Source organism: Alligator mississippiensis, chromosome 7 (genome assembly GCF_030867095.1).
Source record: "Alligator mississippiensis isolate rAllMis1 chromosome 7, rAllMis1, whole genome shotgun sequence".
Taxonomy (NCBI): domain Eukaryota; kingdom Metazoa; phylum Chordata; order Crocodylia; family Alligatoridae; genus Alligator; species Alligator mississippiensis.
Genome location: NC_081830.1, coordinates 75,490,625 through 75,511,539, shown reverse-complemented (window position 1 = coordinate 75,511,539; position 20,915 = coordinate 75,490,625). Strand labels below are relative to the sequence as shown.

The window sequence follows — 20,915 nt, the reverse complement described above, 5'->3', positions numbered from 1 at the left end:
CTTGGTAGGGTTGGGTCCTTTTACCTAGTAATGATATAAGAACATCGGCAGCATGAGCTGGATGATGGTTTGATGGATATAATAAATGTGGAGAACAAATGAATGCCACAGAGTTGCAAATTTAAAAGCAAAAAAAGTGTGTGGGGGGAGGAGAAGAATGGAAGAGAGAGAACCCATGGCAGTTAAAGTGGCGCATTTTACTTCTGTCCATGAACTTGGCTCTGAAAATCCAAAAACCCAAAGATTGGAAACCCCTTCCATACAAAACAAAACTGATCAGTCAGGCCCCAAAGGGAGCCCTGATCAGTCATGCCCCAAAGGGAGCCCGGATTTCTGGCTGAGAGACTGACGCTGCTGGGCATGTGGGCTGTGTGTACGTTGAAAAATGGTTTTTAGTCACATTCCTGACTCCAAAGGTAGAACTGGACGTCTGGAAATTAAATGTCACTTCCCTGTCACCTTTCAGTTGTGGTGTGTGCTGGGGTGGCTGTATTGGTTTTGTTTTTTAAGGGTGTTTTCCCACCCCCCCTACAGGCTGTAAACTGTACAAATGTATTGCTGATGGGGAAATCCATGCATCACCACAGTGGGTTTAGTGCAATGCAGTACAACACTGAGAGATCACAGGTGGAGCTATAGGGCAACCATCTTTATTGTGCAAAACAAAAGGCTTAACTAAATGCACTTCAAGCCTAGTAACAGCAGGCAGGAGCAGGAGACGACTAGGATGCAGAATAGCCCCACGTACTGATGCGAGAACGCACGCTCTCAGACTTTCACACTTGCTCTTCCAGTCACTCCTGCCTTACTCAGAACATAAGTTGTTTAATTTAATTTTACTGTGAAAGCAACTCTTTGCCAAAGAGCACCTGCCAAAGCCCTGCTACCTCTTGGTACAGAAATAAAACCAGAATAACAGAGTTAAACTCTTCAAAGCAGGATGTTATCTGACCAGCACAGCTTTAAAATTCCCCAAGTTCTTTCCCACTAGACAAATAGTATTCTCAGCTGACTTAAAGTATGTCCACACCTTAGTCTGCAGTGTATCAGACATGCCTGAGATTGCTTCCACAGCTCAAGCTAGCTCCTTTGCAACAATCTAACCAGAGCTCAATTCAGGCCAAGTTCTCAGCAGGATAAATTAGCCTGTGTTCTTGTGTTCAGCCTACTTACGGTTTGTGAGCTGCCACCCTGCTCTACTATAGTCCAAGGGGTGATTAACCTCTGGCCCATGAGCTAAATCTGGCCTGTGGGAATCCATAGCTGGGGAACGGGAAGCTCCACACAGCTGGATCCAGCCCTGTCCAGGCCACTGTGCTGCAGTGAGATCAGAGCTGGGCCTGACCCCACTTGTCTGGATCAGGGCTGCTCTGCTCCATGTTTTTCCATACCCCCCACGTTGTCTGGATTGGGGCCATTCTACCTTGCATCATCTGCCACCCTTCCGCCCCCCCCCGTATCCAGATAATGGTTGCTGTCCTCTGTTTTCCTGTGCCCTGCCCCACTCCTTACCCACCCCCACCCCCATGGATCTGGATTGGGGTCTGGGCTGCCCCCCCCATGCATCCTGATGGGGATTGGGACCAGGCTTCCTGCACCCCCTTGGCTAGATCTGCATGTGTCAGCACCTGGCATTGCCCATCCTACCCATGGACCAGAAAGGTTGGGCATCACTGTTGTAGTCTGTAGATGTACCCTTAGGCCTTGACTAATGTCTGTCATGCCAGGAAGGTCAATATATTCATGTTCTTATAGGCGTATAGCAACTATAATATGTAAGTTAACCAAAAATTTCTGTTGGTTTTGTAAAAATTTATAGTTATGCTCTGGGTTTCTACTCTACTGGGATTCATTGGACCTAGAATCTGGTCTCACTGTGCCAATAACCTGCTGTGTAACAAGTCATTGCTTCCCTGTCTTTGCTTTTACTCCTTTCCCATCCTTTGTCTAGTTTGACAGTCAGCTTGTCAAGGGAAAGGAATATCTTTCATAGTGTATTTTTGCAGGTTCTAGTAAAATGGAACTTCTTGATGCTAGAATAATATGCATAACTTCTAAAATGAAGAAAAATAGAGTTTTATAGTTACTTATCAAAAATGTTTTACGCTTTTACAATAGATTTCTGTAAAATGACAATAAAAGAAAGTGTTGCGCTGCTGCTGCTTCAGCTTCTTGGGGCTTTTTCACCCCTCCCTTCCCCCCGCCTCTTGTTCAGTCAAGTGTTCAGAAATTTTTCAATTCAGACAAGATTTCTTTAGAGCATATGAAGGAAAGATTTTTTTTTTTTTTAATACATGAAAAATGGTAGTTTGTAATAATACCTGAGTTGCAACCTGAACAATGTAGCTTCTTGCTATAATAAAGGCAGAAATACATGGTGTCAGAAGAACAATTGCAAGGACTCAGCAGATTTGAGCTGTTTGGTTGCGTAACTTCTCCCATAGTAATAATATTTCAGTCTTGAGGCCAGTTTGGTTTAAAAAAAGAAAAAAATGGTAGTAACAAGAGTAGGTAAAAGTAGGTCTTGAAACATTCGCCTGTACTGAGCTTTGAGGCAAAAAAAAGTTTGCCAAATGGAATAGAGCAGTGGTTCCCAAACTCTGACAGATTGCTCACCACCAGCTTAAAATGATACAACCTTAAGTATCACCAGCAAATTTTTGTCATATCAAGTAATTGTAATGAATCTCTTAATGCATACTACTGGCAGGTTGTCTGTGTACCACTGGTGGTACCCGTACCACAGATTGGGAACCGCTAGAATAGCATACATTGCTGTAAGCTGCAGAGAGTGCAAGTCCCATCTGAAAAACTGACTGTTGGTTTGGTTTGAGATTTATGTGCTGTTTGTCCTGGAATGGTCTTCTGTCAGGCTTCTCCCTTCTTTCTCTTCCCCCCCATCCCCCAAATAATTTAATCCTCCCTTTCATTTTAACGCTTCCATGTTTTGATTCCTTAATGTCAGCTGCACTTTCCTGAGCTGCTGTCACTCTCTACTACGTTCTTGCAGTATCTCTACCACATCAGCTAAGATTTTTGCAGTGATGAGCAATTTGCATTTCAGCCCTGGGAGAGAAGTGTAGCCCTGTTTTGTTTCATATCAAAAAGGCAATGTATCCCATAGTAGTTATTAAGATGCAAAAGCTCTTCTCCACATAAAGGCTGACTTTTAAGGGCTGGTGGAAAAAGATTTCCTCTTTTCTCTGTGCCCTCCCTCCCCCGCTGTATGTTTTTTTTGAAAGGCAAGCAAACAAAATATTACGCTTCCTCACACACAGACTTGAAAGGCCTCTTGAAAAAGGACCTCAGAAGAATCATTGTTCCTGGCACTGCAGGCTGCACTGGGGAAACAAATTTAAAAAGCAAGGCCAAGCAATGGCACAACACAAGCTTGCAAGAGGAGATCTTGCTCTCGTGCTTGCTCTTGCTCTCTCTCTCTCTCCTTATTTGTCAATAACTGATATTCCAGTTGTGTTGCCATGGCGGTACTGAAATTGTAACTGTTTTTGCCTGCATACAGACAAAACATGTCACTAGGTTAGTTGCTGCAAGCTACCTAGGTTACCATGACACTGGTTGTGGAAAAGTGGGTGTCAGAGCCAAGTAGGGAAAGATATGTATATAATTAAATGGATGCACAGGCCAAGCTTGACAACCAAATGTGTGTGAAGATAAAGCTAGTGCCTTTCTATTAGTATAGGACTGCAGCACACAGATGTGCCATCTTGATCCACCTAGAGTAGCTGTCTGGACCAAGATGGGTCATTGCATAACTGGGCATGTACTTTCTACATGTTGGTGAGAAACTAGTGTGTTCACAATCTAGCCCACATGCAGAACTGCCAGGTGTCATGAATCTGTAGTGACCTTGGCCTGGGTGGCAGAGGGGCATCTTGTGCATTCAGCTAGGCTGCAGGAAGGAGTCTGCAACTGCTCCTTGTTAGCTGAGGGCTCATACAGAGCCAGCTCCACAAGTTGCCATTCTGCCTACTGATCTTACTTGATCCTAGCAAGGAAAGAATAAATGGACTGCAAAACAAATTGCCAGAAGTGCCCTTTGGGATGTGGGGACTGAAGAGAGCCCCTGAAATCATATTGAGGAAGGCAATGCAGCTTTGATCTGGAGTGGACTTGATGGTCTACTGGGTCTCCCCCTGCCCCTCTCCCTCAAATGGATTAAATGCACACAAATACATACACCTCTTCCAAGGTTATTGCAACTCCAGCACTGAGCAAAATAACTCCTGGAAGCAGAACTCAAAAATAAAACAGCAGCTGCCATGATTTTATTTTTTCCTTTCTGCTTATAAGAGCCTGGTGTGCAACTGGCTCCAAGTCCCTTTTCCTTTCTGTAGAGAACACTGCTTCGTCAGCGTGGAGCTTGCACAGCAGCCTTTGCATTGCTTTGTTGCTATTTTCAGTTCATTCCTTCCCTGCACTGCAGTACTCTTCAGCCTAGCTGATTTCGGGTATATTTGTGCTGCAGTCAGAGTGATGGCAGCAGGTCCAAGATAGCTTAAATCTAGAGAGCTTTGTGGCAGGAAAGTTGTGGTGGTACAGGTCTCCATGTAGGCTGTACCAGAACAGATTGCTTATTCAGATTGCAGCTGCCATGGCTTCACTGCTTTAGATGTTGATTTAAGTATATACCTCTGCTAGTTGACACATGCTGCAGTTCTCCTGACTGCAAGGTACATGGACCCCGAACACTTATTTTGACCCAGGAATGACCCCTCTGTGCCTCAGGCAGTTAGAGGTAAAATTAAAAAGGCCTACATTACTATGTCTTACTGTGTAGGGCTGTTATAACTTCCTCAGTGGAAGCAGAGGCTTAGTAATTTGCTGACTTTTATACAGTACACAAATGTCTGCAGTCCAGGAATGTCTTGCAATGTGTATTTTATGGTACACATTTAATATGCTAAAAAAAATCCCAGCTACAGTCTAAAACATTCCAGCTTTGCTTGTCAGGAATCTGTGATCATGTTTAAGTAATGACTAAAGGCAGAATTTTAAGTCTAAAAATAAGACTGCCAGAGTAGTCGGCATAGTGTTCAGTATGGTAAGATGGAGAGTGGAAGGTTGTGACGGTGCAGTGGGGTTGCAGGGAGGTAAAGTGGGCTTGGACAAAATGCCAGTAAACATATTGGTGCACTGTGGAGAGATGGGCTAACTAATAGAATAGGCTATTTCCACTTCTTGACTATTAAAATGTTCTCCCTTGTCATAACTAGTTAGCTTCTCCCATGTGATCCAGGGCTATTGGGTTTCGATGAGCAAACCTAAAAATCAACGTTTAACTGCTGAGTTCATCTTATGGCAGTTGTCAACTCTGATTCAGGAAATATATTTCCACCGTGATGATGGTATCTATCTTCTGCCTCCCAGGGAGCACCCTCAAAATGTGGCCTTTCCTTACCTCGTATGATTCTCATCTGTACCGTCTTGCTTTCTCAGACTTTGCTTATTGCAACTTTTCATCTGCTAGCATGCCACATCATTAGCTTGCTGAGTAGACATGGCTGCTGCTCAAAAATCCAGCAGGTAAGATTCTGGCTGGCACAGAAGCTTCATCAAACAATTCCAGTTTCAATTCCACTTTGTTGGAGAGGGGAAGAACAAAACACCCTCCTTTTCCTCCCCCTCCACAAAATAAAAAATACCTTATAGATTTTGAACTAGGTGGAGTGTTGCACCTATCTCTTGATGTCAGGCTCTTTGCAAAGAAGTACTACCAAGGACCCATTTGGTTCTCTTGGTGCTCATCAGCCTCCTCTCAACTTGTGTATGTGCGTCATGTTTCTTTCAGGTGCCATTCAGGATGTGGCAACTGCCCACTTGTCTGAAGCCTGGTGGCCTCTGGCGATCCATATGCTCTGGAAAGCCAGGAGAACCAGGGCACAAGGAGGGAGGGTAGTTAAGGAATATGTTCTCTTTGATAGCATGCATCCAGTATAGTCAGAGCGGGTCACACCTAAGAAATAAGGATTGGCCTGCTTGGTGAAGGGCTGCGAAGAAAGTCCCGAATTAATTGCATAGAGCTAGCTGTGGAGAACCAGCATAGCCAGGGCTATTTTTTTTTTAAACATGCTGCCACATATCAACTGTTAGCAACAATTAATCACATTAATTTCTTTGCTGCTTTTCCCGATCAAATTGAGACTTTTGCAAAGGGGAACAGAGTGAAATCCTAGACAGTGCAGCCTATTGTGTGTGTTTAGAAATCTTGATTCAAGAAGACTGAATAATCACAGCTTACTTTGCTGTTACAAGACACTTAGGCCAGGTACAGACATTACACTTTTAGTGGTATAAGTGATCTTAAACTAGTCTATAGCCGTAACAGAACATAGGTTCAGCACGTTTAGACTGGTTTAAAAATGGAGTAACCAAGTCTAAGATTTGGCCCTCCCCTCCTTGCCCCCTTCCCCACCCCCAGACAAATGTGTGTTCTGTTCATTAACTATATGAATTTATGCCGCTTACAGAAGACCACATAACTTGGATTGATTCCACTTTTTTTGAATGTCTATACCTAGCCTTAGACTCTTAGCTTAGCAAGAGGGTGGGAGGAAGAGTGGGGAGGAAGGGACTGAGATGGAATTGGGGATATTTGTTTAAAGCAGAATTTGGAAGTTGGGGACAGGCAGCACAGTGAGGGGGGAAAAGAGGACAGGGATGGGGGGAAAGGATGGTTGTGACTAAAGAGCCCCAGAAGCTTGTTATCCCCTTGTGCAGGGTGTGTTCTGTTAATTTAAAGCAGTGATTTTCAACTAGGGTGCTGTGGCACCCTGGGGTGCCTTGAGATCCTTTCAAGGGCGCTGCAGGGTACCACGCTACGATAGCCCTGTTAGAAGTGCAAACATGATTCACAAGATAAACCCAGAGACCTTTACATAGGATTCTATAGTGCTAAAAAGATTTTGACTTGTGGTCTTGAGTTTTTTTGCAAAAGAAGAATTGCTCTATTTTTGTGTAGTCAAAAAAACAAGTGAAAGCTAAGAGCTGGTGTTTCTGACTGGTATTTTGAGCCTAATGAGGGATGCCTTGAATCCAAGAAGGTTGAGGATCACTGATGTAAAACAAAAGTAATGTATTTATGGAAAGGGCTTATTTTGGACTCTACAGGTTTGGTTTGGCTCTAAGTAAAGGTATCCTGCCATGGATTTTATTGCACATTGGATTATGTTCGGGACATGAAGATAGTTCTTTTGGTCACTAGATCAGTGTTGTGATGGTTTTTACCTTTCGTCATTCCTTTCTGAGATAAAACCCACATTTATTTAGCCTTTTTGATCATATTTGCTAAAGGTAGCAAGTCTAAATTTACCTCAGTTATGTTGACATAACATCAGAAGTTTGACTGTCTCATATTGGTGTGAGACGAAATTTTCTGGCTTAATGCTACATGTGTCCTCTTTTTATATGTTGATGGAAGTCATTTTGGTGTTGGTCACTCTTTGGTCACTAATGCTGTGGCTTCTGCTAAGTCTTAAGCTATTGACCTTGGCAACAAACAGCAAATTTCATTATCGATGAAAATGAACGCAGTGCAAACTATCCTGGTTTCAGGTTTATTGTTAGCAGTAGTATTTTGATTTATGTCTTGGCCTATATTACACAATTGATGTGCAGTCCAGGTTAATGGAAATAATTTAGTAGATCTTAATAAAACTTTTAGCTTGCGGAAAAACAGTGGGAATTTTGCAGCTAGGATGTGGAGCCAGGAGAAATGTCAGTTGAAACCAACTTGTGAACATGGAATTTTTTCTATAAAGCTAAACCAGGACTCTGGGCAAGACTTTGTTGTTGTTTTGTTTGGTTTTTAACTGAAGACGTTTTAACAGATCTAACCGAATATTTCTAAAACTTGTACTGAATATTCAGGCTCTAGCCAGTAAAAGGATAGTGCTGCTACCAGAATACCATCTTGACAACTGTTTCTTTAGGCTGGTTTCAGAACAGACCCAACTACAAGACCTAAGCCTTATTACTAAGAATCCCCTTGCTGACTGGTCATGCTAAGTGGCAGTGTGTTTGTAGGGCTAGGTCCTAAGTAACTGGCTCACTGGATATACTGGGTGGGATAATATTTCCATTTGATGATATTATAATGCTGCTAATCCACGATTAGGCTAAAGGAAACAATTAACACGTTGCAGCAGTTGTCAATGAAATGTTGACTTCACTTCTGTAGAATGATTGCTGCTTTTGAGACTACTTGTAAATGTTTGTTGTTCATCTTTTTTTATTATTATTATTTTCTTTTTTTCCTTTTAGGATCCTGCAGGTATCTTTGAACTGGTGGAACTAGTTGGCAATGGAACCTATGGGCAGGTCTATAAGGTAAGGTCTTAAAACTGTATCTGAAGCCATTTTGATTTTCCTGGTGTACGTACATATTGGAACACTCGTTGGTTATTTATGTTAGATTAGATCCATTTCATCCCTGAACAGGAACTAGAAACCTTTGTGGCATTCATTCTCCCTCTCTCCCTCACCCCTTTTTTTTAATACTTGCATTTGCCAATGTTCCAGCATAGCATACTTTTTAAACTGGCAATTTTAATTTGTTCTGATTTAAAGTCCTTTTTAATTCATGCCTGAATGTGACGTGGAGGAAGGGAGCATTGTAGATGGGATTGCACTTTTAATAGATCGTCATTTCTGAAGAGTTGAATTGAGAACGGTTAGTTTACAAATGAAGTGAGTTTAGTTTAAGCCTACTTATACCGTTTGCATTTCGAAACAAACAATCACATAATAAGAAATTGCCATCTTTACTAAGTAAATACAGTATGTAAGCAAAGAAAACTCGAAGGTAACTTTAGAAATAAGGTTTGTCTTTGAAGTCTTTTTGATTATGGAACATGGATCTTGCCCAATACACTTGAAATACCTGAGAAGTGTCGTGACTTCAAAAATTATACATAGATTTCAAGAATCTTGCAGTTGACCCCCTATTTGCTAAACTACCCCTGCCACCCAATTTAAGGGATTCTTTAGAATTTGAATCTTCAACTTGGTTGCATGTGGTGGTTGCAGTGGGGTAGAGGAGCAGTGCTCGTGTGTGCTACATACATGGTATAACAATGAAAATTAAAAAGTTACCAAGAGAACTGCATGTGTAAACTCTCCATGTACCTATGCTATTTTGATTCTAACCTACAGCAATAGCTCCTCTGGTCCAAACTTTCCAAGAGCCTCTGTATATGTACCATATCAGAGTATGTGCATACATACACAGAACTTAGATTTGCATGCGAGGCTCAGGTAACTGTGAACTCAGTTCCTGGAAGTGCAGGCACAGATTTTCTCAGTTAAAAAAAAACCAAAAAACCAACAACCAAAAAACCCCAAAATAACTGACTTTATGTATACCTGCTCCCACATCTGCCACTTTGAAAATGTGTCCTTGCTGTCATGTTACTGTATTAAACTCCCCCAAGATGAGGCAGAAGGAGAAGTAGTTTGCTTAAAAAGCTATCTGGCAGGAAATATTTGTTTTGAATCCTCCCATGGCTATGGGCAAATCCCATCAATATGAGGATGAAAGAATTTAAGTGAACTGAGGATGAACAGAAACTTCTGGAGTTTAAACTATGTGAATTTCTGAATTGGAATAAATTGGCCTTATCAAGGTTATATTCCAGTGAACCTTCCTTTTGCATTTTGGGTCTCCCTGTTGGTGGGGAAGCTTTTATTTTTATTGTCAGTGATACTGTGTCTTTATTTCCATTGCTCTTCCTGAATCACTGAGGCTATGAGCATGAGATTTATTTATTTTTTTTTTTCTCAGCTGGTAAAATAGCTGTAGAAGTTGACCTAATTTTCACATGTGCATATTTCTAACAATCGGTGGAAACTATGTGACTATAACATCCCTTCTGAAAGCATACTGTGTTTGTGGAAAAGCAGAAAGGGAAACGCAGCACCCAGAGCTTACAGTGTTCTTTATACAGGACTCTTAATTGTGTTTCCTGTGGAAATATTTCACTTTCAAAGTACCCATATAAGCCAACACTGTCCATAATTATTCATGCTTAGCTTTTTCCGGGAGGTAAAAGTTTCTGCTCATTTCAGTGTGTTGCTTTTTCTCCTTTGTGCAAAACATCCCTTTCTTAATTGTTTAACTTAACTGGGGCTATTAATTTGTAATCAAACCAACGCAAAAATATTGGTATGCTGTCAGTGCTGAACAAGGTGGCGGGTTTCATGAAGAGACAATATCCCAGGTCTGTAAGCAGTCTGATGTACCTGCTGCCATGAAGGTAGGCTTTGTCCCCTTAGGAGTTTTTCAGACCCTCCAAGCAATACTTCACAAGCTGGCTTGAGTGCCTGCAACCTCACTTCTGACTTTTCACCCTTAGGAGTTCCTCAAATAACTCCTCATAACACATCACAATAATCCTTGGTCCAGACAGCAAAGCAGCGTTTATTCAGGCTCATTAACAGCCCGTGTAGATCTGCCCGTTGAGACAGCAATGTGTGCTGACTAAACGGCAGGATATATGTACTGCAGAACATTAGGGGTGGTTCAGTTCAGTTGTTAGGCTAAGCGGGTGCAGATTGGGGGACCTCTGTTTTTCTTGCTGTTACTTTGAGAGCCTGGTGAAAGCTATTCATCTTTTTTCACTGTTCAGTTACACTTCCATAAAATGAGCATGCCAGTACGTCTCTGAAAGTGCTTAGAGACTCACTGACTGCAAGTTATTTGCCACAAGCGAGTTCTCATATTGATGTTCATAGGCAGTGCTGAGCTTTAATATGGTCTGAGTAACTAAGCTTCACAGCTGGTTATAAAATGACCACAACTATATTCAGAAGAAAACTTTGAATCACCAAAATAATCACTTTTTCCCATTTAAAAAAAAAAATGCTTCCCAGAGTTACACTGTTAAAAAGTAATCTGATGCCCAACCACTGACTCTGACAATGCAAAGGCTCTGGTATAACACAATATTTGTTCAGGCAAGAGGGTGTGTGTGGTATGTTTGGTTTTATATTAAGGTATGATGCTTGTGTACCATGGACTTCAAGCCTGTTCAACATTTTGAGATTCTTACTCGATGATTTGCATTCACTTAAGGAAACACTGGATATTTGACTTTGTCAAGTTTTGCTTCAGGCGAAATGTTAAATGTTTCACTTGTACAGCACCCAAAGAACCTTGTCTCACTTGTACAGCATGCCTTTTAATATAGTCATCTTACTCTTCCTCATTATAAGCAGGAGGGTGGTGTGGGATTTTTTTTTTTAAAGAGTGAATTAAGACGCATGGAATCCGTCCGGCGTCCTGCGACTTTGGGAGCATATGTCTGTTACTGATTAGAACGTAAGGAAGTGGATCCCTTTTACTTTCTTAATTAGACCCAATCATGTCACAAAGGGGCCTTAACTCTCTTAGGTTTCAGTTGAATTTGTCTCCATTTTTCCCCCCTTTCTCTACCTTGTGTTTTCTTCTCTCCCTGCTGCAGCCATTAGTGATGGTTCTGCCACCTGGATAATGCCCCATTCCAAGGGTGCGAAGAATTTAAGTCAAACTCAAATCCAATCATCAAACCAGTAATAGGTGATATAGTGATTACCACAGAACGTAGAAGTCCCAGTGCTGCCTGGAGCTCCTGTTGTGTGACGTACCATCCCAGTATAGGCAGATGTCCCAGATTGGTCAAATGACTTGTTCAGGGCCCTACAGCAGATGGGTGGCAAAACTAAACTAATGTTTTGCCACCCATCTTCCTTCTCTGGACTACACCATCCTACAAAGGCCTGCTCTGCACAAGGCTGGCATGCATTCAACTCCCTTTTCAAACAGCGCTGGGCACCCTGTTGTCAACAAGAAAAGCGAAGTGGCAGCCACAACCTCTTCCTTGAAAGACTTACCTGTTGCAGATGCCTGGCTGTCTGCATGCTGTCAGGAGCCAGTATAAATGAGGGGTCAATCCCCACCCATGACCAGGAGAGAACAGTCTCTCAGTGACTGGGTGTGTGGGGTCTGTAGTGCAATTTGAAACCCTTACACTTGTACTAATACAGCATTCTGAGATCTGAATAATACAACTGCCTTGACATGATGAGAACTCTGAAGATTGACACTTCCTACTAGAGAATAGGAGGAGCCACAGCAGTGGCAATAAAAAGTGCAATTAGAGGAACTCTTTTCCACATTTCATCATTTGTCATTTGCTGTGTGGGGGGTGATCGTGACTCTGAGGAAGGTAATAAAAACCATATCAAAATGCTCAAGATATTAACAATTTTCCCATCAACTTAGACCAAGACTGCCACATGCAAATAAGAATTTTTGGACTATTAGTGTATCATGCTTTCTAGTTTAATTTAGGTCCTATGTGACACTGCTCTGAAAAGGCTTTCTTTATCCATAGTGCATGAGCCAGGCACCATATGACAGAACATTAATGCCCCTGAAATACTTTGGTAATTATTACTAGAATACTTTGCTTGATGTTTCCAGCTGAAATTCAGTGACATCAATGACTGGTATTTCATCATCCATCCATCATATTGGACGAAGTTTTTTTTACCTTGGGTCATACAGCTCTAAATACATTTTGACTGCATAGTGATCTAAAGGTATTTACCTACATCCATTGAACTTTATGGGAAGGCTTGCTTTCTTGAATTGAGCTAACACAACTATTAGGGATTGTCTTTGAGTGTATTGACATAGCAAATGAAGGTATGACTAACTAGGTATGACTGCCTGCATTAACTTTAACTTTAATAAAGTTAGCAGCAGAGAAGACATTGCGGCATGGATTTCAGTGCAGGCTAACAACTAGAATGTGTGATGGAGAGAGGGCTTTCTACATGTACTGTATGGTTGTTAGCCATGCCAGCTGAACTAAAGCTAGTCTACCTGTACTAGAGTTATGCTTTCATTTTGCTGCGTGAATATGCCTTTGGAGAGAGATGCTATACCTATACCTTTGGAGAGAGAGGAGTGGGGAATTATTTTGGGTGGAGGGCTACTTACCCAGTTTTGGCAGGCTGTTGAGGGCTGCATGGGTAGCCCCGCCCCCCTAATCACCATCTTGGGACCAAAGTCTCAATGTCTTGGGACCAATGTCCCAGGGCCAGCACCAGTGGGGCCCAGAGTGGGGCACAGACCGGCAGGGGTCTGTGGAGCCAGGCTGGGCTGCACTAGCAGGGAGTGGGGAGCTGGCCTCTGCCAGCTGGGACCCTGCGCTCCTGCTACCCTCTTCAGGGCCCCACTGGTACTGGCCCTGGTACACCAGTGCGTGCCCTGTGTTCCCACTGGCTCTCTACCCGCTCACACCCAGTGCCCCCCAGCCCCGCGGTACAGGTGGGGGGCAGCACACAGCCCTGACCCCCTGCTTGCCAGCAGGGAAGAAGCTGGTGCTGAACGTGGGGGAAAAGCGGCCCCTCGCCTGCCCCATGGCCAGCGCTCCCTGCTGCAGGTGCTCGTAGCCCACTCTGGGCTGTCTGGAGCAGGCACAGGCAGCCTCATGCGTGCTACCTGGGGCTGCCTATGCCTGCTCTGGACAGCCCCGCACAGGCTGTGAGTGCCTGCAGCAGGGAGCGCTGGCCATGTGGTGGGCGAGGGGCTGCTTTTTTTCGCACAGGGAAGGAGCCCAGGGAAAAACTGAGCATGCGGGGGGGCCACCCCTGCCCCACGCCCAGTGTCCCATGCTGTAGGCGCTCGCAACATGTGTGGGGCTGTCTGGAGCAGGTACAGGCAGCCCCATGCGTGCTGCAAGCAGCTGCAGCCTGGGGCACTGGGCGTGGGCGGGGAGGAGCAGCTTCCCTGCCCCACACGTTCCTTGCCTGGGGTCCCTCCCCTGCACCTTACCTGAGCTTCCGGCACCAGGGCAGCTGTGGTGGGCTCCGCTGTTGTTGGAGCCCGCTGGGCTTGCCCTGGGTCCTACTGCCCTTGGGTTCCTGTCAAAAATTACAGGAACAAGGGCAGAGAAGTATTAATTTTCTACATTTTTTGGGACTCCGCAGGCTGGATAGAATGGCCTCTCAGGCCGGATCCAGCCTGCAGGCCATATTTTGCGTACCCCTGTTCTATACTCTGGAAGACCAGAGGCAAGTATTTGCCCCTCTGTCCATTTTGGAGGCCTTTTTTCCTTAGGATACACTAGCACAGTTCAGTCTGCACTCTAGACCAAGGCCTTTGCTAAGGGGTGAAAGTTACGGGAAAGCTTGTTTGTGATACAGCTCTTGATTGGTTATTTGTATAAAGGTCAGCTGTAACCTGCCCTTATAATTAAAAAAAATAAAATAAAATAAAAAATCCTTATTAGTAATCCAGTCATGTATCTTGCCTAATGGCAAGTGGCCACTGTAAGCACTCTGCTTCAGATGATAATTTCAGAACAAATGAATAAACCCTCATTTGCTGCATAACTGTCTCCTGTGAATAGCTTGATTTTTATTTTAATGAGAAACCACACTGGTGATGGTTTATCTCTTTAATTGAATTGGAAGACTTTATTTTCTAATAATCCCACATCTAATGGAGCAGATTTTAAAAATATTTTTAACAAAAGGAGCTAGTGGGTCTTTGTCAGTTTAAGATGTTGTTGTTCTGTTGTTATCTTTTTTTTTTTTTAATTCTCTGCCTTGTTAAAAGAAGTATTTAGCTTGAGTACAATTAATTGGCCTTAAAATACTGAGCCATTGACTCATTGTTTTTACTGTTTACAATTCTACATTCAGCCATCAAATATCTGCTAAGATAAAACTGAGACACTTGAGTCGTTCAGTTTGAAGTATATTTGACCTCCTGTACTATGCCTTTGGATAATGTAAGTGTAGTGGAGACTTTAATTGTAGTTGGCTAACACTATAGGCAACAATTTTGTTTCTTGTCTGTGGCAAGTAGGAGGAATTATTTAACCTTGAGCATTCCGTCTCCCTGCTTAACACCCCATTATCGTGTGTGTGTGTAAATAACATCTCTTACATTTCTTTTTACTGTGCAGTGGTCTCATGTTCAGTTTTGTATTACTATATGATATAATTCTGCAAAGCACATTATTGGATGTTGGTAGAGACTTTCAGAAGTAATGTCACCTACTTCTCTTTGTTCTATGGTGCCTTCACCCACCTATCACTTGCCAAGTAAGTTGAACAACGATGCCCATGTGACCTGCAGTTTTTAGATCTCATAACACTCTAATTTAGAAGACAGAATAAGCCATGTAATGGCTTAGTGATTATATGGCATTTACCACCTAATTAAACAATCAATAGATGCTATATAATTATAGAGTTATTCCATAGTACAATGGCTTGTACCTTGTAAAACAAAGCCATGCTACAGCTATAAATTTAGGGCAAGATCCTAAGTAAGGACAGTAGCATCGGGCATGGAATATAAGCAGTGTCCTTCTAAAAACTTGGGGAGAAGCCTGTGAGACAGGCATTTTAATTCTTAATTATAGCTAGCTCAGTATTCTGTGTATTGCCTATGTATGTGTGTCAGAACACAGAATTAAAGTTATCTCAAATTTACTGCAACAACAAAGGACATGATTTGTTTCCTTAATTCTGCATGAGACCATTTGTGCAGCTGCCCCACCCCAAACTGAAAGCTGGTGTCCATACCCTCTATAGTAGCATTCACACAGAGGTCTCAAATGGTTCAGAGATGTACCCAGAGCACAGTACAGGTAGTAGGACAGTTGGGAAGAAGTGAGCAGGCCAGATGGACATTCACCTTGGTACAGAATTCAGCTTCAGGTTATTGTCTGTCATTCTTGAGATGTGTAGTTAAGTCAGGTGCAAACTTCCTGGATTTCTTAATATTGTAAAGCATGCGACTGAACTGATATTGTGCACCTACTCAACCATATGTTCAACCGATCATGACAGCATGTTTCTCAAACATGCATTACTTTTCTTAAAGCAGATATTTAACAAACCATAGCCTTAGACCCAAGTCCTGCAAAAACTTAAATGCATGCTCAACTTTGCTATTTTGAGTAGTCTCATAGAATTCATGCACAGGATCAGGGCCCTGCAGTTTAGTTTGAATTGCAGTTACCTTCTGTTGTGAAGTTTGTTCCCCATATTTCTGCTGTACTTAGGCAAATGGCATCCCCCTTTACCACAGAAATGCAAGAAGGTATTTTGTTTAGTTCAGGAGTGGCCAGCCTGGAGAGGGTTCAGAGGAGGGCCACCCGCTTGGTGAGAGGGCAGCAGGATAGGCCCTACGAGGAGAGACTGAAGGACCTGAACCTGTTCAGCCTCAGCAAGAGGAGGCTGAGGGGGGACCTGGTGTCTGACTACAAGCTTATCGGGGGGAATCAACAGCAAATAGGCAGAGCCCTTTTCTCCCCAGCACCACCTGGGGTGGCAAGGAACAATGGTAATAAGCTGATGGTGAATAGGTTTAGATTAGAGATCAGATGGCAATATTTTACAGTTAGGGTGGCCAAAATCTGGAACCAACTTCCCAGGGAAGTGATCCTCGCTCCTACCTTGGGCAAATCCAAGAAGAGGTTGTATGATCACCTGTCTGGGGTCTTGTGAACCCAGCATTTATTCCTGCCTGTGGCAGGGGTCAGGCTAGATGATCTGTTCAGGTCCCTCCTGACCCTAGCTACTATGAAACTATGCAGTATGCATGCCACAAATGGCATGGGCAGCATCTGTATGGCACATAGCAGATTATGGAGGGAACACAGGAACAGGTGGAGCAGGGAGCAGAAAGTAGAACAGCAGATTGTGCAGGGGACATAGGGAAGGAGGCAGAAAGCGGAGAAACAAGCGGGGCATGGAAAGGGGAATGGTGTTGCACTTGAGGCGAGGCTTACCTTGCCAGAGAGGTTGGCCCCACTGATTTTTAGCTCAAGTAAGTATGCCTTTTGGAATGATTGGTCTTAGGCTTTTCTCAGTGGTTTTACTTTGTTTAATAGAGAAATAGGCTCTCTTCTAGCCCACTGGACGTCTAAGAGCTTAGACTCTTTTAGGAAAGGGTTATATTAAAATTACTTCTAAATAAGGCAATGTTCAGTCAGTTTGATCATAATCCTGCACCAGGGTGCTTCAGAGTGCCAGCAGTTATAGCTTTGTTTTAATTGTTTATGTAAGCAGGTATGCCTGGCCCTTCACAGAGCAAATAAAACGTCCCTAATCCAACAAGCATTTGGTTTCATGAAGACATAACCTAAGACTTTCTGACTAAACTATGTGAGTTTATGGGGAGGAAGTATGGGTTACAACAGTTAGTCTGTGAGCTGTGTTTATGCTGTAGTACTGTCCTAGTTCCTGTTCTTCTTTTAGGTCCAAATTAGAGGGCTACATAAAAAGTAAAGTAGTCTTTCTGATTTATTATCCATTAAACACTGCTGTAAAAAGCTAGGGTGCTGTATATTTAAAATGAGCAAACCTCAGGAATCTTCAGTCAGTTTTTATCCTTCAAGCAGCAGGAATTTTGTCTGAGGCCAGGACTGGTTAATAGCCGGCCAAATAAACTGGGATACAGTAAGGCCTGGCAGCTTTCAAGTACTATTTTGTGTGTGCTTATTTGCATATCAATACCCAGGATGCCCTGCTGATTTTATAGCTATTTCATGGTAGTGCTTTGTGAATGTAATTGAGCTTCTGATTCTACATATCTACCTACCTACCTACCTACCTACCTACTTACCCATCGCAGGGTAGATGGAGGAATGGGAAGGAAGCAATAAGAAAGATGGCAGTGCTGAGGCTTATTCAGTGTTTAACCTGTCACTCATGCAGCACTGGGGGAAGCCAGGTAATTATGGAAAGCCTTTTCCTACACTGGGTTGGAGATTTGTTCTCGTTGGGACTGTGGAACAGGCACTGCAGATTCCTGAGCTTGTTATTAGCAGATCCCTGGAGAGCTCAAATGAGAGATGCATGACAAGGTTGGCATTAATTGTTTTAATAATCAGTTGTTTTATTATCTCTCTGATGGTCAGTAGTTAAGTAATTAATCACTGATTCTTTAGCCGGGTGGGAAAAGTTAGTGCTGAACAAAATTATTACATCCCAAGGGTATCATTACTAGAAAGAATTAATCCTAGTTTACATATAAAGCTTTCATGTCTGAAAACTAACTCCTGTGACTTGCCTGGGAGACTAGGCCAAGTACTTGAAAACCATGTGTGCTGCATACTCACTCAGCTGACAAGCTTGGTCACCCCTTGTCTAAATACTTATTCTGTGGCAGAGATGGCAGGAACTCCTGACCCAGCTTTTAGGTGTGAAATATGTAGATAATTAATTATTATTTTTTGTTGTTGAAATAGTGTCTAAAGTCCCCATTTAGGACTTGGGGCCCATTATCTAGGCTTCATACAAACAGCTGAAATTTAAGGCAGAACATAAGATGTGCATTTTGAAAATGGCAGAAAGGAGAAGAAAAGGGAGGCAAAATCTTGGCAAGATCATGTGGTTAAGGTAGAGTAGTTAATGGCCAACTTGAGTGTGACATGAGTCCTGTGGCTTTTGCTCCACCAGCTTCCTTCTTGGGGTTTGATAGTGCTGTCCGCTGCTGACCTAAATGACTACATGTCTTCAATGGTTTGATAGATTCCATCAACTAGGAAAAATACATGAGAGAGGATTTTAACTCTCCTGATTACTTTTAAATTCTAATCAGAATTGTTGCATTTGAGTATCTAAAAAAATCATTCTGGACTTCCAGTAGACCTAGAATTAATTTCCTGTTCCAAACATTTCTGTAAGGGGGCACCAAGTCATTTATTTGTCTTTTCTCTTAAGATCCAATAATCAGATGCCTGCCTAGGTAGACGCCTGTCCTTTTAAGGGATCCCATTAAGTTCAAGGGCACAAGGTGTTGCCAGTGAATACTGCAGTAGTGTCCTTGAACTCCTTTAATTTACAATATTCATATATCAATAGAAATGAAGGACTAGAAAGGACCTCCAGGGGTCATCTAGTCCAGTGCTTCTCAAAGTAGTGGTCCTCAGACCGGTGCCGGTCCACAAGCCACTGGTTGCCGGTCCGCAACGAGTTTCCAGGAAAGAAAGAAATATATTCGCTGGTCCGCAGTGAGTTGCCAGGAAAGAAAGAAATATATTTTCAGAAGCATAACATTGATATGTCATAGCGCCACAGTTCGTACGTTCCAACACTCCAGGTGACATCACGTCGTGCGAGGTGAGGAAAGAGAAAGGAACAGCCGGTCACGCATTTGTAGCGCTGTTACATGCAGTTGCTGCCACAGGCTGAACCGGGCACCAGTCCCTGGCTCACTGGAAAAAAAATTGCCGGTCCGTCACATCAGATAGATAGTTTGAGAAGCACTGATCTAGTCTAATACACTGGCTGAAGTATTATCATTCCTATCCAAATCATCCCATACAAATCTGTCTTGCCTGTTACTAAAACAACAGTCAGCTCTGTACAACTACATGGCATAGCCACAAGTGAAGCAGAGGGACAGTGGTGGTCAGTGTCCAGTTTCAACCTTGGTTAAAATGTGCTTGATCCAAGGAAGAGGGCTACCCCCCTGCTACAGAGGAAGGTAAAAACTTCCAGAGTCTCACCATGGTAGAAAATTCCTTCCTTCTCCCAGATGTAGAGACTGGTTTGACCCTGAGAAAAGGGGCACAATCCTCTAATCAGGAACCTCCAAATTCTAGTCCCAGCAGTAGCATTAACACACCCCAGTCAAAATCGCCATGGTTGGCTGCAGCCCACACACCCAGTGCTTCTGTGGAAGGGGGGTGGGGATACCCCAAACCCTGACACCTATAGCAACAGGAAGAGGGAAAAAAAAATACTGGTCCCATGTAACAATCAGCATGGGAAATACTAGATGCTCTCCACTCTGCTCTGCAACTTGGGGACAGCAATCATAACTCTACCAATCATACTCTGTTTCTGGGTAGCTAGAAACTCCCCCTTTTGTATCTCCTATAATATCCCAGGTGCTTTAATCTATTAAATGCTCTCTTTATTTTTATTGTTATGGCACTCTCCCTTAACCAAAATGGAAGTTCACTTTTGCAATGTCATTGCATTAAAACAGTCTGGACACTGCACATCTTGAGGCAGGTATTAGCCAGTAAGGATCATCTCCTTTCCTTAAATATGTACGTTTAGACATTTCTTCTGTGAATTTTCCTCAGTTCAGAAGCAAAAAAGGAGAAATTTTAATTCATTAGCATGAAATAACACATACTAGCAGATGCTTAGAATGAAAATGTCTCGGAGTTGGCATCTCCCTTATCTTTAACTATTTTTAATAGCAGGGAGGGGAGGGTCCTTCCTTTTACTGAATTGAATTGGTTATGTGTGTGTCCTTCAAACGTGGGCCTGTTTTGTCTCAATTGATTTTTATACCACACACAAGCACCTAAGTCTTAACTGGGAAAATGCTTAAAATTGTTGCATTAAAAAAAAAAAAAAAAAAAAAAAGCTTTGTTACCAAAGCAACTGGTACATCTTGTACTGCTTAATCTCTCTGAGAGATGCAGAGAACCCTCAAAACCCCCCCAAAGAAACCAGCCCCCACACACCCACACACCAATATGTCACATTTTAACTTCTGCTTTCTGAATAATACAAGGGAAAGGTGTTTTTATATTTCATTCCTATAAAACATGGGTTCTAAGTGGTAATTAAACATATTCCTAAATAATTTTTCATTTTTAGTATTTTTCCTCAAAACGTGATGGAAAAGAACAGTGCGAGGGCCATCCACATAACTATGGGATTATGAGATGACGTTGTCCACTTTTTCCCTGTGTTGCTGTGGCTTTTTTCCCCTCTGCTTTTGGCAGAAAGCAATACAAAGATTACTACAACTGTTTGAATAAAGATGGATACACTCAAAATGCTGAGTGAGAGTCAAGTGCTGTGCAGAGAGGGGGATGTGGGAGGCAGAGGAGATTTCTTGTTCTCCCCTCTGCAATACGTATGGC

The 20,915-nt window shown here is 42.7% G+C and overlaps 1 protein-coding gene across 4 annotated transcripts in view; it reads left to right on the top strand.

Annotated features, from left to right (window-relative positions):
• TNIK (TRAF2 and NCK interacting kinase) overlaps positions 1-20,915 on the top strand; it is a 328,040-nt gene that overhangs the window by 48,860 nt on the left and 258,265 nt on the right. For all 4 annotated transcript variants that reach the window (XM_059731143.1, XM_019500863.2, XM_059731144.1 and 1 more), the window contains exon 2: positions 8,281-8,346. In XM_059731143.1, the coding sequence (XP_059587126.1) occupies positions 8,281-8,346 (66 nt within the window). The remainder of the gene's footprint in view (positions 1-8,280; positions 8,347-20,915) is intronic.